Here is a 16468-nt window from a genome sequence, read left to right on the forward strand (position 1 = left end):
TTCGAAGCACCGGGTTTATCCCAAACTGCCAGAACACAGCCAGGTTTGGTTGTTGTGAGGATGCTAATGGATTAAGGGTGACACATTCTGCAGAGAGAAGGCTTTTAAGCATGCATTTGTCGCCTCTTCTGCCACTCAGGGGTTTATCTCCAGCTCTTTGCTTGAACTTTCCGCCAAGCCTGTGTTTGTAGAGCTGGTGAGAAATGCAGGGCTCCAAAAAAAGGGAATTTTCTCGCTTTGGTGTTGGAGCAATTTTACACCTTCAGGCAGTGCCTTGTGGGAATGCTGCAGCCCCCTGCTCCCGGGGAGAGCCCAGGGCTTGTTCCCCCAGCGTGTCAGATGTCACCACGTCGTCGAGCATGGCGCGGGAGACGAGAACTCGGCGGGGTGATCTTTTAGTTCTCATTCCCAGCAGAGCAGGCAGCTTCCCTGCCCTTTTCTTTTCGTCCCAGCCCGGATATTTTCCGTTGGAGCTCCTGCCTTACGCCACGGTGTGGATGAACCATCATTTTCCACGTGTCCCCTGCCAAACTTTGGCTGCATCGCTCCGTCAGGAGCCCTGCCTGGGAGCCTGGGCTGTCATCCTGATGATCACTGGGATCCATCATGGCAGGGAAGCAGCCTGCTCTCCATTGTGCAGGGAATCATGAGCGGGGATTACGCAGTTGACATTTTAGCTCTGCAGAATCACTGACTCCCTTATTTTTTGTTTTATTTTTTGTTCAGCGTTAGGTTTTCCATTTGCAGCGAGAGATTTGCGCGCCCGTAAACGAAGCGAAATCCTGCGTCGGTCGGGGTGTACACAGAGACTTGGGAACAAAGAGGTCCCTGTTTACAGGAGTTTGCAAGACAAAACCTACATATGAGCCATTGGGCTCATTCCCCTCCTGCTTTCAGATGTGACATTTAACAACTTGAGGGTGCACAAGACCCCTTTTCTTAAATAACTGTGGTTCAAAGAGAGCTGGGATACCCCGGACAAGTGCTTTATTCTGAGCGTGCTTCTATGCAAGTGTAACATCCTCTTCTAGTGTAATAAACGCGATTTCATCTGTGTTTTCAAGCATAACTTGTGAATATATGCCAAGCTAAAGGGATGAAAAGGGAGAGCTCCTTTCTGGAGGCACTTTGTTCTTCTCTCTTTGAAAGCAAAGTTCCTTTTTTTCAGGCTGGCAATGAAAGATTTGATTCGGAATCTTTTTTAGAAATCTAAAATTCCTTCAAATGCGTGAGCTGGTTTAATAGCCTTTCTAATGCATTTCTTTTTTTTTAATCCCAGGTGCAGTGGCAAGCACAGAAGTGAAGATGAAGCTGCAGGAATTTGTGTTAAACAAGAAGAAGGCTCTGGCCCACCGGAATCTCAACCACTGCATATCCAGCGACCCTCGCTTCTGGTACGGGTAAGTGGTGCTGGGCTTCCTGCAGGGTTCAGCCGGTGCCACCTTTGTCCCCCATTCCCTGAGGGAACAGACCTGGTGTGCTTGTGGGATGAGCCAGAGCGGTGACAGGAGTGCTGTGCATTCCCAAAATGCATTTTCCAGAGGGTCCCAGTGCGAGTGGTTTTTGTGTCCGCTGTGATGGTCACGGTGTGTGTACAGAGAGGTCTTTGCTGTCTTCCTGAATCCACAATGATTCAAGCTCACAAGTTCTACAGTCAGAGATCAGTTTTTGTAAGTCCTCCAGCTTTTCACCCAGGATTTGATCCTGCCTGGTGTTACAAAACTCGAACTTGAGTCAAATGAGGAGTCATTTTTTCTGTTCAGGAGTTGGAATTAGATGATTCTTGTGAGTCCCTTCCAGCTCAGGATGTTCTGTGATTCAGTGAATTCCTGCAACTCAGGATGGGCAAGCTTTGCATTTTAAAGCCTTTAACACTCATTGCTCTTCTGAATCTCTCAAAGTTGGAAGTGTTGTTTTCTTGGCTCTTACTGGAAACATCCAGTGGGTCCAGTCTGCACTTCCAATCACAACTGTCCCAACATCTCTGTTTTCAACTGAAAATATTCAACTGCTGGTCTCCAGTTTCAATTTCAGAAATTAACTTCTTCATTGTACAAAAGACAATCAGAAAATTTGATGTGCCTTGAAAGTTTCCGCTGCTATGGCTTTGTCACTGTCTACGTTAAATAAAAAACCAAAGTGCTTTGGATGTTGGCTTTAGTGACCTTAAAATTCGTGAGATTTTGAGCTGCAAAAGTCATTTCATTTTGCCATGAAACTTGTGTTCAAGCTGAGGCACTGACAGTGTTTTAAGTCTTAAGAAATGAACGTGTGTACAGGGAGGATGAGGTTATAGCCAGAAGATGTTTCCAAATTCCAGAAACTAAGCTGAAATGAAATTTGAAAGCTGTCCCAGCTCTGAGCCAGGACAGAAATGCTGAAGGGGAGTTGGCAGAAGAATTCAGATGTTACTGGAGGCAAAGTGAGATTGAGCAGTTTTAATACATCTCTGAAAATCTAATCTGAGGCTTGGGGATTTCATTAAAGGTGGTTGAAGGCTCTGAGGCCCCATTTCTTTCAAAGTTGGTTAAAATAGCAGTTAATGCAGGAGTGGTACAAGGTCAGTTAGAATTCAGGTTGCCCAGAGCAGCTGGGGCTGCCCCTGGATCCCTGGCAGTGCCCAAGGCCAGGCTGGACATTGGGGCTGGGAGCAACCTGGGGCAGTGGAAGGTGTCCCTGCCCTTGGCAGGGGTGGAATGGGATGGGATTTAAGGACTAAATCCCACCCAAACCATCTGGGATCCTGCGATGCAAGGCCAGGGGTGCTGCAGGTTTTTGGCCATGTCGTGTTTGGGGTTTCAGGATGGTCTGGGTTTGTTGTGGCACTTAATAATCCAAGCACCCCTTTCCTGTGATGCTGCGGGGTGCCAGCAGGCAGAGACAGCGCCCAAAGCATCACACAAGGGCTTAAGGTCATGCCATCCCCTCATTTTCCATCCGTTTTGGGGTGGGGTGAGGGTTGGTATTCTGGATTCCAACCCGAGATGGACAAAGCCTTGGGGCCTCACACAGATCTTTCTCGCTGCTGAGTTGTCCTGCTGAGCCCTCAAAGGAGGGCAGCAGTGCAGGATTTTTTACATGCACCCTTCACTTGTTAAAGCAGAAGTTGAGGATTTTTCTCTTTCCATCCTATTATTAAAAAAAAAAAATCTTTTTTCTTTTTTTTTTTCCCCTCAAGAAGAGAAACAACCTTAAAATTGCCGACATGTTAGTATTTATTTATATGGCATCTCATAGGTTACCAGCTGAGCTCTGGAGGCATTCCTGTCCCCACATAGCTGTGATGTGATGCAGTTGGGTGGTGGTTGGGTTGAGCACACACGAGCGGGGCTTGCAGGAGATCCACTCCACGCTCCCACTGTGAGCAGGCGAGGCAATTAAGTGGGAACAGATGCTGGAAGAGCCTCTCGAAGCACCACGCCTGCTTTTAAGCACTTCCCTCGGTCTTAGTAAGGTTTGTGAATTCCTTTTTTTTTAAAAAAAATGGAAAGCATTGCTTGGAAAAAAAAAACCCCAAAAACGTCTCCTGAGGGTATTGAACACCATGATGGTCTGACGTCAGTGGCTGTGGCAGCAAAAATGTTGTGCTGACATGGAATCACAGAGGTGTTAGAGTTGGAAAAGACCTCTAGGATGGTGTCCCATCCCTGGAAATACTCAAGGCCGGGTTGGACAGGGCTTGGAGCAACCTGGGAGAGTGGAAGGGGGTGAGTAAGGTGGTCTTTAATGTCCCTTCCAGCCCAAACCACTCTGGGATTTTGTGCTAGGCAACAGCAGAAGAGGTTCTCTGGAGCTGCATTGTCAGACTGTGCCTCCCGTGGGTCCTGATCCCACTGGGCAGTGCAGCTCCCAGGAATTTCTGCTCCCTGTGATTTCCCTGGGCAGTTGTCAGCAGTGCTTGGGAAGCAGCCGCTCCGTGTGCAAACAGCCGTGAGTGGAGTTCTGCTGTTTGCGTGGTGAGGAGGTAGAGAGGTACAATTACACTTGGAATTACACATCCAGTTACCCACTGAACGGTCCCAGCATCCACAGGTGCGGGCACAGAGCATCCCAGCACGAGTACACGTGTCTGCATGTGTGTCCAGTGCACCTTGGTGAGCATGTTGGAGGGAGGGTCTAGCAAGTCATGGAATCGTCAAGGTTGGAAGAGACCTCCAAGATCATCCCTCCAACCTTTCTATCTGTGCACGTGGGTGTCTGAAGGAGCTCAGGGGACAGGGCATGCCTCGAATGAAGGGATGTGCTTTCAGGAATGCCTGCAAGCTCCGTGGAGTGTCCAATTTCCTCTTGTTCCAGAGCTCTGAAATTCCTGAAGGGGCACGCAGAGCAGTGCATGCTGCTGGGAGCAGCGTCAGCTCCCAGTCCTGGAGCCAGGGAATGTGTTCCTGTTTGCAGAGCTCAATATCTGTCATTCAGCAGTCCCGGAGCACATCTAAACAGGCCCTTTGAATTCCTGCACATTCCCTAACAAAGTGGTGAAAATAGCTTCAATGTACTTGATTGTGCTGCTTAGGTCATGGTTTGAAAAAAAAAAAAAGAAAGAAAAAGGAAGGGGGAGGGGAAAAAAAAAGGTCTGTTGCTCATAAAGAGCCAAAAATGTCATTGTGTGGCTCGATGGGGCTCAGGGCTCTTGGATCACAGCGTCCAGGATTCCTGGGAGTGAAACATCTCCGCGTGCTGCCTTCCCACGGAATGAGCGGATCCCGGCAGGAAAAGCCACGTCTCCTTCCAGGAGGGACTCAAACATTTTTCTGTTTGTGGCTGTTTTGATTGCAGGTGAAGATTGAAGTGCGAGTGGGGCATTCAGGGGCGGGTGTGGGTGGCAGTGGGAAACACAGCCCTGCAAGAGCCCCAAAAGTCATTTATGTTCAGAGAAATCTGGGATATGAACGGGGAGCATTGGGGAACCATGGTCATTCATACTTCCAGAGAATCCCAGAATGGTTTGGGTTGACGGGACCCTAAAGCCCATCCCCTTCCAAGCCCTGCCATGGGCAGGGACACCTCCCACAAGAAGGTCTGTGGGAGTAGAAAATGTTGAAGTAGGTGTTGGAATAAAGATTTCAGAGGTTTTTTTTCTTTTTGTAGTAAAATTATGTAGAAAATTCAATGCGTTTTCCTGGTATTTCATTAGCCCCTTATTTTTTGAAGGCTTTGACTTGCAGTGGAATTGATGCTCTGGATCTCAGCAAAGAGCCAACTTGTGAGCTGAGCTTGCACTCCAGGGGTTGGTACTGCTCGAGAAGTCGCAGGAACTTGTGCAATTTTCAGCTGCGAATGGCTCATTTTGGTTCCTTGAAGAGCCTTTTGTAGGAGAACATTTTCAGCTTGATTTTTACGCAATATAAAATTGCAAATATTCACCTTTATTTTCTTTTTTTTTTCTCCACAAAATGCTTGCTTTCTGTTTTCCCAAATCCTTCAGTTTTTAGAAGAAATACAGGGTTGAAATTCTGTTTATTTAAAGTTAAGTTGAGAGAGCCCAGTGAGTGCCACCTGCACGGCTAAATCAGTCATTCTGCTGATGGAGCTGCTCTGCTGACTGGAGACTTCTCCCAGGCTGGTGGAGCTCCTGAGAAACAGCAAAGCTGGGCACAAGTCATTAAGCAGGAAAGATGAAGCCAACAAACTGGTAGGAGGCTGAGAAAACTCATTCATTATTTAATATCCTCAGCAAACAGACTGTAATTTACTTCCAGCAGCCTGCTCAAACAAAGCCATAAATTATCAGCTCGGTGAAGTTCAGCTGGAAAGGTGCTGAGTGCTTTGGCCCCATCTCTGCTGAGCTCCTGGGATGGGAGGACAGGCAGGAGGAGAGGCAGGAGCCACCTGTGTGGCCTTGGACTTTGTCTGCTAAGCCTGGAGTTTATTTTAGGGAGGGAAGTGGTTCACTCGCTCTGGAGTTGAGGGGGGTAACACCACCTGTGCTGAGATTCAGGGACATGACTTAGCAAAACCCAGCCCAGGTTACAGGCTTAGAATTTGTACTCGTGGTTCAGTACCTGCATGAGCTGAGCCAAGGTGGAGCCTTACACTGAAAACTAAGTTGATTCCTTCCCGTAGATTGGATTTTAGTGGGGTTTTTTGTAGGAGCACCAGGAGGAGAAAGCCTTTGCCTTTGCCTGTGCCCCGTTCCCCGCTCCCTGAGGCAGCAGGCACTGTGCTCATCCCCTCTGTGTGTCACCGGTGTAAAGCTTGTCCCTTCTCTTTCCTTCCGTGCAGGAAGACCCAGCACAGCTCTCTGGACCAGAGCTCCCCACCCCAAAGCGGCGTCTCCGGCACCTACAACCACCCAGTCCTGGGGATGTACGATTCCAAAGACGACTTCCCACTCAGAAAAACAGGTAGGGCTGCCCTTCCCTCGCCGTGCCGCTGCTCTCCCCGCCCTCACGCTCAGCCCGCTGATCTGATTTTCCTGAAAAACAAGGGCTGTTGCCAAAAACCCGGATTCCAGGCCACGCTTCATTTACCAAGCCCCCTCTCCATCTGCTCCCCCTTCACCTGCCCCTGCGCTCCCAGGGTTCCAGGGAGCCTGGGGCTGCTGCGGGCTGTGCGAGGAGCGCGGGAGACAGCGGAGCCGTGTGTCTAAGCTTGGGATGTTTTCCCAGCTCCAAAGCTCACACAGAGATCCGCGTGTCTCCAGCCCAAGCGTGTTCTGCTGAGTGAGAAAAAGTGCATTTCTTGGGGGATTTGCGTTTTATGTACGAGTTTGTACCTGAGGTAAATAAGGAGGTTTGTGCCAGGGCGAGCGCCGGGGCTTCCTGCGAGGGTTTGGTTCACACCTAGACAGTTCTCTCTCAGTTTGGCTTCTCCCTGCACGGTGGCCGAGCAGGTCAGTCACTCCTTAAGCCTGCATTATGTAAACCAGGTTGTTTGGGTTGGCTGTGCTCCTCAGCTCTGTATCCATGCCTGAGCCAGCGCAGCCTGGGCTCCCGACCCGGCCAGCTCGGGGCTGCTGCCTTCGGGGAACGGCTCAGCTCGGAGAGCTCAGCCTCTCCCAGGGAGCAGTTCTGCTGGGAATCACTTCAGGACAGCAAAAAAAGCTGCTCTGGAAAGATCACCCAATCATTAAGGTTGGAAAAGCCCTCTAAGATCATCCAGCCTTTAACCAGCACTGCCAAGGCCACTGCTAACCCATGGCCCCAGGTGCCACATCCACAGGTGTTTTAAACACTTCCGGTGATGGTGACTCCAGCACTGCCCTGGGCAGCCTGTTCCAGTGCCTGACCATCCCTTCTTGGGAGCTTCTCATTATGGACCATAGCACCTGGCCTGCTGGATGGATTCCCTCAGTGCAGTTGTCTCTGTTCCCCCTTGGGCTGACGAGTAACAAACACTTCAGCTGCACCCAGGAACCCAGTCAAAAACTGGCTCCAAGATGTGGGTTTCCCCTGGGAAAGGTGCCCCTGTGGCTCTGGGGATGGTACTTCTGATTGTGCCCTTTCGGGAGGACTCCAAAAGCCTGGATTTGCTGAAGGACAGGGCATCCTCTCCTCTGTGCTTCCAGATAATGGAAGAGCTTCCAGGCTGCCCTGGGGAACCACAGCGTTTCCATGCAGGGAAGCATCCCTTGGCACCAAACCCTGCGCTCAGGGCCTGTGGGCAGCCTGATTCCAAGAGATTTTTAGCTCTTTCCTATGCCTTGTGATGCCAGGTGATCCGTTCCTACCCCGTTAGTGTTCCCACAGTAGAAATGGGCTTTGCCATGCTCCCAAACCCGCCTGGCTCATCACCTCGAGGCACCTTGTCAGAGTGGCTTGGAGGAGCGGTCGCCCTTCCTGCTCCCAGTGTCCTGGAAGGGAATTTCTGCAGGGGAAGGAAGACATCTGCACATCTCACCCTGCGCCGCTTCCCAAACTGGGATCTCACCAAGGCTCCTGCTGAACAGGCTCCTGCTGTCAGACAGGGAGAATTAAGGATGATAAATGGAGCTAATCACGTTATTAAAGAGTGGAAGCAACCAAGGCATTGTTGTTTTCCAACAGGAGGACGTTCAGCTGATTTGGGTTTTCCAGAACGCTGGCGCTCGTTCTTTTTGGGCGCCAGCATTAATCTCCTGGGCGCTGCTGTGGGATACAAACGAGTTCACTTCTGTAAGGTTCAGGGGAGAAATTTTTTTTTTCTTTTTCTTTTCATTGTTTTCTTTTATTTTCCTTTCAACGCAACAGCATGTCAGGCTCTGGCACAGCAATATCCTGCAGAATTCCCAGTGCCAAGAATGTTAAGTTGCTTGGAGAGGAAAGGCTCCTGAACAGTCTGGTGTAAACAAAAGGCAGGGAAGGCTGGAGCCCATCCTAAATAAAGTTCTTTATTACGGGTGAGCTTTTCGGATTTTTGGCACCAGGCAGCGCTCTGGCTTTGTGCTGGTAATTTAAAACCGCCATATCGTGTAGTCCAATTTTATTAAATTTGATTAAATATTTGCAGCTCAAATAACAGAGCCCATCACAATACAGCTCTGATTACCAGGGCTGGAATCCAACCAGCACCGTTGCTGGGGAGAGGGCGGCTCAGGGGGCGGTGGGAAGGCAGTTGGAATGATCATCTCTCCCAGTTTGCAGAGCTGGGAGCGTGTCCCGCAGGTTGAGACATTTTTGGGAAGGATAAATATTCCCCTGGATCCCTGGAAGTGTTCCAGGCCAGGTTGAACAGGGCTTGGAGCAGCCTAGGCTAGTGGAAGGTGTCCCTGCCCATGGCAGGGGGTTGGAACAAGGTGAGCTCTAAGGTCCCTCCCAGCCCAAACCATTCTGGGATTCCACGGAATTTGTCATTTCACTGCCTTTTACCAATACTCCGTGTTTTTACTCTGATTTCAAGCATCCTGATGGTCACAGGTTATGGTGGAGGGAGGATGTGCAGGAATGATCTCGTAGGAGTGCTTGAAAGCCTTCAGCAGGGGGGTCAGCTCTGCAGCGTGCTCCTGATGCCTCCCGTGCCCCGACATCCAACTCCCTCTGATTTGTTTTCCTAAATTATGTTCCAGTTTCTTGGCTGTTCGGTTTCAGTGTGAAATTGTTTTCCTGGTGCAGTTACTAATTGCTTGAATCCTGTTCTTAGCCTGGCTGGGGGATTAATTTCGCTCTGCTCCCTCTCTCCAAGCACTTTGGGCTCTTCCTTTTTTTTTTTTCACTGAACTAAGACTGGTTTGGTTGGTGCTGCTCCTGCCTTTGCTGTTAAATACCTGGATTAGCACAAGGATTTTTATTTCCCCTTTTGGGGAGTTTCCTTTGTTCTGTTTAGGATTTAGTGTCAGAGTTTTATTGACAGCTTTTGAGAGGGGAGATTCTAAGTGACCTTTTCTGCTCCCAGATCAGGGTTGGTGCCTCCCAAATTTAATAACATTTGTTAAGTGCTGCACCGGGGTCCTCTAAGGAGAATCTCTGGAGAATCCTTATGGAGTGATTTTAGACTCTGCATTGGGACAGCCTGTTTAGATAACCCCAAGAGTTGTTTGTCAACACCTTGCCTGGAGCTGCTGAAGTGGGTTTTAGCAGAGCTTGTCAGTTTTGCATTTCTAAGGAATCCTGTCCTGGTTTTCTCCCCGGGAACAAGGTTGTTGGTGGCATTCCCTGCTCTCTGAAGCTCGAGTGGTGGATGCATTAAAACATGCTGTTCCTTGGAAAGCTGACACTGCCACCATCATGTAGATCACTTCTTGACATGCTTTTCCTCTTGGGGTTTTTGGCTGTTTTGGGGTTGTTTTAAATCCGGTGGAGAGCTGGACCGTGTCGCAGAATCCTGGAATGGTTTGGGTTGGAAGGGACCTCAAAGCTCATCTGCTTCCACCCCCTGCCCTGGGCAGGGACACACACCTCACACACCTTCCACTGTCCCAGGCTGCTCAGGGCCCTGTTTTGTGAAGCATTACTGAGGATCTGGATCCTGGCTTTTCCTTCCCCTCCAGTAGCACAGCTGGGTGGAACTGGATGAGCTTTAACGTTCCTTCCAGCCCAACTTGTTCTGGGATTCTCCACTAATGCCGGAGTGGGAGCTTACAGGGACACCTTTGGCCGGTGCATCTCTGGATTTCCTGCCTAGACAGTCACTGTGGATGTGCCTGTGGGATGTTTTTGGGGGAGAAATGGGTTCATGGTGAGTTTGGCAGTGCTGGGTTAATGACTGCGCTCAATCTTAGAGGGTTTTTCCAACCTAAACGATTCTGTGACTCCATGATTCTTTTTCCGTGCAAAAGAGAGGAGCCTGAGAGAGGAAAGCATCCTGTGATGATGTTGCTATTGCAGAAACCTGGAGCTGTTTGGGTATTGTTTGCAGCTAAGCAGATGAAACTGGTGTGTTTAAAAAGAAATAAAAGGGAAAATGAAAGGATTTGTCAACAATTACAGCGCTGCATTTGTCAAGGAAAGTGTAATATCCCTCTGAGCTGGTTCTGATTACTGGAGTGTTTGGAGCAGTTTGTTTTAGGACAAAAGGTTGTTTGGAGGAAAATAGACCAGTGAGAAACCCTGGTGTAACGTGGGAGTGTAATCCAGAGGAAACCTCGGAGCTCTGTGTGGCATGGAGTGTCACTGTGGTTCGAGGCAGCACGGTTGGAAGCCTGGCTTCCCACAGACCCACGCATGCAGAGGAGGCCCTGACCCGCCGGAGAAATCCCTGCTGGAAATACCCTGTCCTGCTCCAAGTGGAGGACGTCAGTCTGTCTGGTCCAAAAATAACATTTCGCTTGGATATTTGGGAAAATTTCTTCACTGGAAGGGTGGTCAGGCGCTGGCACAGGCTGCCGGGGGCAGAGGTGGAGTCTCCGTCCCTGGAAGTGATCAGAAAACGGGATGTGGCACTGGGGGACACGGTTTGTGGTGGTGCTGGACTGATGGTTGCACTCGGTCATCTCAGAGGTCTCCTCCAGCCTGAACAGTTGTGGGATCATGAAGACACTTCTTGAGGGGTGCTGTCAGTGGTGCTCCAAGAGAGAAACCCCTTCCAGTAGGAGACCAAACAAAATCTTGTGGTTTAGTGTCACCTCTGGGGGACCTCAGTCACTCAGGGAACCCCACCCTCCTCCTCGGTCCTCCCAGCTCCATCTCTGCTTCCCAGGGGCCTGCACTGCTCATAGAGTCCCAGGACTGGGCTGGAGGGGACCTCAAAGCCCATCCCATCCCAGCCCTGCCATGGACAGGGACACCTCCCACTGTCCCAAGTTACTCCAAGCCCCAGTGTCCAGCCTGGCCTTGGGCACTGCCAGGGATCCAGGGGCAGCCCCAGCTGCTCTGGGCACCCTGTGCCAGGGCCTGCCCACCCTCACAGGGAATATATCCCATTTCACCTTTCCCTCCTTCAGCTTAAGCTCCCTCTGCTCATGGGGTTTTCTCATGGATGTTAGAAGGGAGACAAGAGAATTCTGTTGGCTTTTGCCTGACTGGTAAAGCTTAGTCTGAAGCTTAATAATAACAACAATGACAATAATAATAATAAAAATAATAACATCCCTTAATAATAATAATAAATGAATGGAGTCCCCACCTGCCGAAATGAAGGTGTTCAAGGGCTGGGGGCAGGGCTTTCATGCTGCATTGTTTGCTTTTATCCCCCAAATGTGGACAGGCAGTGGGAACAGGGCAAACTCTGCCCAGGACGTGGTGGGGTTTTGACTTGCACAAGCTTAATGTCCGATTAGTTCAGCAGCTCAGGGGCTGCAGTTCTAGGAAAAAAAACAATGGGAATGACACAAATGTTGGAAGAATTGGATTACATGGGTCCTGCTGCACTCAGTGACGTATGAGAGGGGTAAGTTGGGCTGGAGCCTGTGAAAATGAGGGAAGCTTTTGGCTTATGTTCTGGTTATTAATTTACTTGGAGGAAAACAAAATATTCTTTGTATAAATCCTTGTTATAGGCCAAATTAAGTATGGCAGTGCTTAAGAAATCCCACTGGCTTTGTGGGAGCTGACTCACATTTGGACATGGGCTTCTTGTGTTTGCTGGAGGGGAATTTAGATAATTTCACGGCATTAGTTTTAAATGTTTCACCTGGAGACGTAGAGGAGCAGTAATTTTTTAACTTAGGTTTTGTAATTTAGTCTCCAGTTTTTAGATTTACTCTAGTTAGCAAGGCTTTGTTTGGGCATACTGCCTGGCAGGGTGAATTTGGGGAGATTTCCAGTGGAATCGGTGTTCCTAGAACAGCACTGAACCTGCACTGACTGCCAGGTATTGATGCTTCTGTGTTGTTTAAATTCCTGTTTTACACTTGTGAAAGACAGCTCTCCTCAGATTAAAAATATTTTCATTATATAATCGTTTAAAAACCATCTGAATAAGCCCAAATTCCTGGTCGGAGCTTTGGAAATGCCTCTGCTGGAAGCTCCCATCTTTTACTATAAAGTAGGTTTTATGTAAATTCTGTGAGTCTGAGGCTGTGCTGCGCTGCTCGCGCTGAATTTTAATTCCCCTGCTTTGGGCTCCGGAGCACCCAATTAAATCCGTGGAGGGATTATGTTCTCGGGGGTCCTGATGCCATGTTAGATTTGGGATTATATCTGAGGGATAAAGAGCAAAATCAGAGCGGGGCTTTAAATAGACCTTTTGGTGCTTCGAGACTCCACCCCCCAGCTGAGGGAGCAGAAGGGGAAAACACGGAGTGATTTTGCCTTAAAATAGTTTAATCTGACAAATTCCAATGCGTTGCTTTGGCAATCACTTGTGCTGGAGGTATTTTCTCTTTTAAGGCTGTCATTTTCTATGTTTGTTCACCTCTTGTTATATGGAAGGAGGTTTTTATTGTGGCTTTAAATATGGGATGTGTTGGGTGATCTGTGACCCCAAATCATTCGTTTCCCTGCCCATTTTTAAGGTGTTTCAAACCCATTCCTTCTCTGTGTTTGAAAGCTACCTAATTATTTGTGTGTTCCCAACAGAAGCCATCCTTCAGCTGAACACCAAGAATGAAACTTGGGCTGAAGTACAGTTTTTATTGCCATGTTTTCCTCTGTCAGAGGACAGATCCTTCCAAGAGCTGTGGCACAGGCTTGGATTTCCTTGATTTAAAATGGATATATCAGCATCCAGCTGTGACACCTTCCCCTTCCACAGAATCCCAGAGTGGTTTTGTTGGAAGGGACCTTGAAGATCGTCTCGTTCCAGCCATGAGTGTGGCATCCAGGCAGCTACTAACGCTCAGAAATTGGGAGGAATGAAAGCTGTGAATGTAAGGATGTGGGAGGAGGTGTGTACCCAAAGACTGCTCTTAAAATCGTACGTCAGCTGCTGTTTCGAAGAGAACTTGGACAAGTTGCTGCTTGGAGCCTGGGCTTGTATTTGAACTGGTCCACTCTTCAGTACTGCCCTGGGAGCAGATTTGCATTCAGTCCCCTGCCATTTTATATGCAAATTCTCTCTCTCTAAGATAATTCTCCCCTTGCTAATGCACTTCATTCAGCATTTGAAGCATCATCTTGAGGAAGCACTTTTTTTTTTAAGTGCGCCCTTTATCTCTTGCTGGCGTTTTTCTGTCCAAAGCATTCATGAAAAAGCTCTTTCCTTTCTTTTTTTTTCCTCCTCCCAAAAATTCCATCAAAGCACTGTTTTGATGGCTTAACTTCAAGCATTTGATCTTGAATTCATCAGCCTTCTGATTTTTTGAGCCCTGCAATTAACGTCGACAGGCTTGATCTTTGATGTGACCCGATGGTCAAAGCCAACTGTAGGGAAATACAGCTGCAGCCAGACTGAGTTAATTCAAATCAGTTTGTAAACCCTGTTGTAATTCTTCTGGAGAAGCGTAGATTATTGGCCCTGGAGTGTGTTGGTTGGTAACGGACTGAGCACTGCTGGTTCAGAAGGATGGAGCGGCGGAGTTGTTGGGAGGTTGGGGAAGGGAAAGGATGGGGCTGGTTTATGCATCTCGGCTCTGTTGGGAGCCCTCAAACCCCAGAGCAGCTGTTTCTCTCAGGACTCAGGAGGTCAGAAAGCATCCAGAGGAAGTCACCTCACAGGAGGAGTCTTGAATTAAAGCTTCATGACTCTATGGAGACTCGATAATGCGTGCGCTGTCACTGGCTGTCCTGGCCCCAGGGGCGCTGGGGCTTCCCAGGAGCTCTGCCTTGCTTTCTGGGATCTCAGGATTTGGGATCTGGAGGGAGTCTCTCGAAAGCGTGCTGTACACAAGGCTGTGGTCACAGGAGATGCATCCACACCTGCCCTGGGCAGCCCGGACCTTCCCAAGTGTCTGATGTGCTCTTCGATAGGGTTGAGCTGTGGGGCTGTGATGATGTAACCCAGGTTGCTTCCCAAATAAACAAACAAACCTCCTCCTCCTCCCTGGCCTTGGCTTTCCTTGGCCACGCTCTCATGCCCTTTCCCTTGAGTTGACACTGGCTCCAGCTGACAGAGGTTCAGCTGTCTGCAAGTTGAGGGTGACCCAGCAGGGAGACAATCACCTGCTTTGCTTGTGGGGTTTGATTTTGGCGTTTTCTTTCCCCCTGCCCTGGCGTCCCTCCCTCAGCCAGCTCTCCCTGGGGTTGGATGACTCCAAGGGTGTGGAGCTGCCCGTTCTGGCCGCACGTCGGAGATAACCAACAGCAGCCTCTCAGCTGGCTCACCCATTCCTCTGCTGATTCCCTGGATCCCATCGGTTGGGTTTGCCGCTGGCTTGGGAGCAGGTCGGGCAGAGGTGGGAAGCCCTGCACTAATCCTGGTGAGCTGTCAGCAGTTTGTGCCTCTGTGTCCTCGTTCAGGGCAGACTTTGCAGGAGGTTATTACATTGTCAATTCAAATGCCTGCCGTGGTTGTTGAGTTCAGATGTTGCATGGGCTGGGACCTGGTTGTTACGTTAAAAAGTCTGCATTCCAAATATTTGTTAGCAAATGGCCTCACTTAATTTAGCCTCCTGCAAATGCTCAGCTGCAGCCAACTCAACTCAGCTCAGCTGCAGTCTGAGTAAAACACTGCTGAGACACTCTTAACCCAAACACTGTTTCCTTGTCCTGCCCAGCCTCTGAGCCCAACCTGAAGCTGCGCTCCAGACTAAAGCAGAAGGTTGCTGAGAGGAGGAGCAGCCCCCTCCTGCGCAGGAAGGACGGGCCCGTGGTGACGGCGCTCAAGAAGCGCCCGCTGGACGTCACAGGTACGGCGGGTAAGCGACATTTCCTCAGTTCCTCACCCCTTTCTCCTCTTCCAGAACGCATTCCTGGCTCCTTCGTGTGCCTCAGTGGAACCAAGCTGAGGGCACTGGGCTTGTCCAGCCTGGGGGAGGCTGAGGTCAGGCCTCGTCCGGATCCGCAGCTTCCTCACGAGGGGCAGCTCTGATCTCTGCCCCTGTGACCCGACACACACCTGGAGCTGTGTCAGCTAGGATGGAAAACAGGAAGAGGTTCTTGACACAAGGGGTCTAAACATGCAGCTGATACTTTGACTACTCACTTGGTAGTTTCTTGTTGAAAAGTCCTGTTCTTCCAGGAATAAAGTTTGTAAGTGAGATCAGAGTAGAGAACATGAGGAGATTACCATAAAGTTAATTCTTAGCACCATCTAGGGATGTCTCTGGGTAAGTACCACCCAGGGACAGCTTTGCCAGGCTTGTCTCGCTCCGAGGCACACGTTCATCACTCCATCAAACTCAAAGGGAGCTCCCTTTAGACAGCGGAGTGGGATTGGGAGACCCTGGGGTGGCTCAGCGCTTCTCTGTGTCAGAGCCTCTCTGTTTGCAGAGGGGAAGGATGATTTCAAGAGCTAAGAATGGTGGAATCATAGAACATCCTGAGTTGGAAGGCAGCCACAAGGATAATCCAGTCCAAACCCTGGCCCTGCACAGGACACCCCAACAATCCCAGCCTGTGCCTGAGAGCGTTGTCCAAACCTTCCATGAGTTCTGGCAGGCTTTCAGACCCGAAAATCCAATTTCCTTCACTCACACAATGCTATGTGGCACGTGGCTCCTGGGATAAGTCAGCCTCTGCTGGCTGACCATTTCTCTCAGCAGTGCCTTCAGAAATGGCAGTGGAAGCTCCCATTTCTCACTGGCGTGGACATGGTTCAAGAAGCCAGCCTGGAGCCTGCTAGAAAAGTGTCTGAGTTCTCATGGTAAGAGGGGACTTCTAAATGGAAAATAGGTTTTTAAAACAGTCCCACTTGAGGGAGTAGAAATTATGTTTAATCCCTGAAGAATGCAGGGGGTTCTGGTGGGACACCTTCCACTTGACCAGGTTGTTCCAGCCTGGCCTTGGACACTTGCAGGGATCCAGGGGCAGCCCCAGCTGCTCTGGGCACCCTGTGCCAGGGCCTGCCCACCCTCCCAGGGAACAATTCCTTCCCAATATCCCATCCAATCCTGCCCTCTGGCAGTGGGAAGCCATTCCCTGTGTCCTGTCCCTCCAGGCCCTTGTAATAATTAGCTTTTATTCCTCCTGGAGCAAGGAGGAGCCTGCTGCAGCCTGAGCCACTGCAGCTGCTGGGAGATTCTCCTGCTGCAAATGCTTGGGGACAGGGAAAGCTCAAAAGAAAAGGTTTTAATCTT

General features: G+C 49.6%; 1 protein-coding gene across 11 annotated transcripts in view; it reads left to right on the plus strand.

Annotated features, from left to right (window-relative positions):
• The window catches only part of HDAC4 (histone deacetylase 4), a 174508-nt gene that overhangs the window by 109058 nt on the left and 48982 nt on the right, over positions 1-16468 (plus strand). For 6 of the 11 annotated variants that reach the window (XM_032114823.1, XM_032114825.1, XM_032114815.1 and 3 more), the window contains 3 exons: positions 1280-1400; positions 6223-6344; positions 14948-15088. In XM_032114823.1, coding sequence (XP_031970714.1) covers positions 1280-1400; positions 6223-6344; positions 14948-15088 — 384 coding nt within the window. The remainder of the gene's footprint in view (positions 1-1279; positions 1401-6222; positions 6345-14947; positions 15089-16468) is intronic. The other 5 variants (XM_032114818.1, XM_032114821.1, XM_032114820.1 and 2 more) reach the window with 3 other exon arrangements.

Source organism: Corvus moneduloides, chromosome 7, assembly GCF_009650955.1.
Source record: "Corvus moneduloides isolate bCorMon1 chromosome 7, bCorMon1.pri, whole genome shotgun sequence".
Lineage (NCBI taxonomy): Eukaryota > Metazoa > Chordata > Aves > Passeriformes > Corvidae > Corvus > Corvus moneduloides.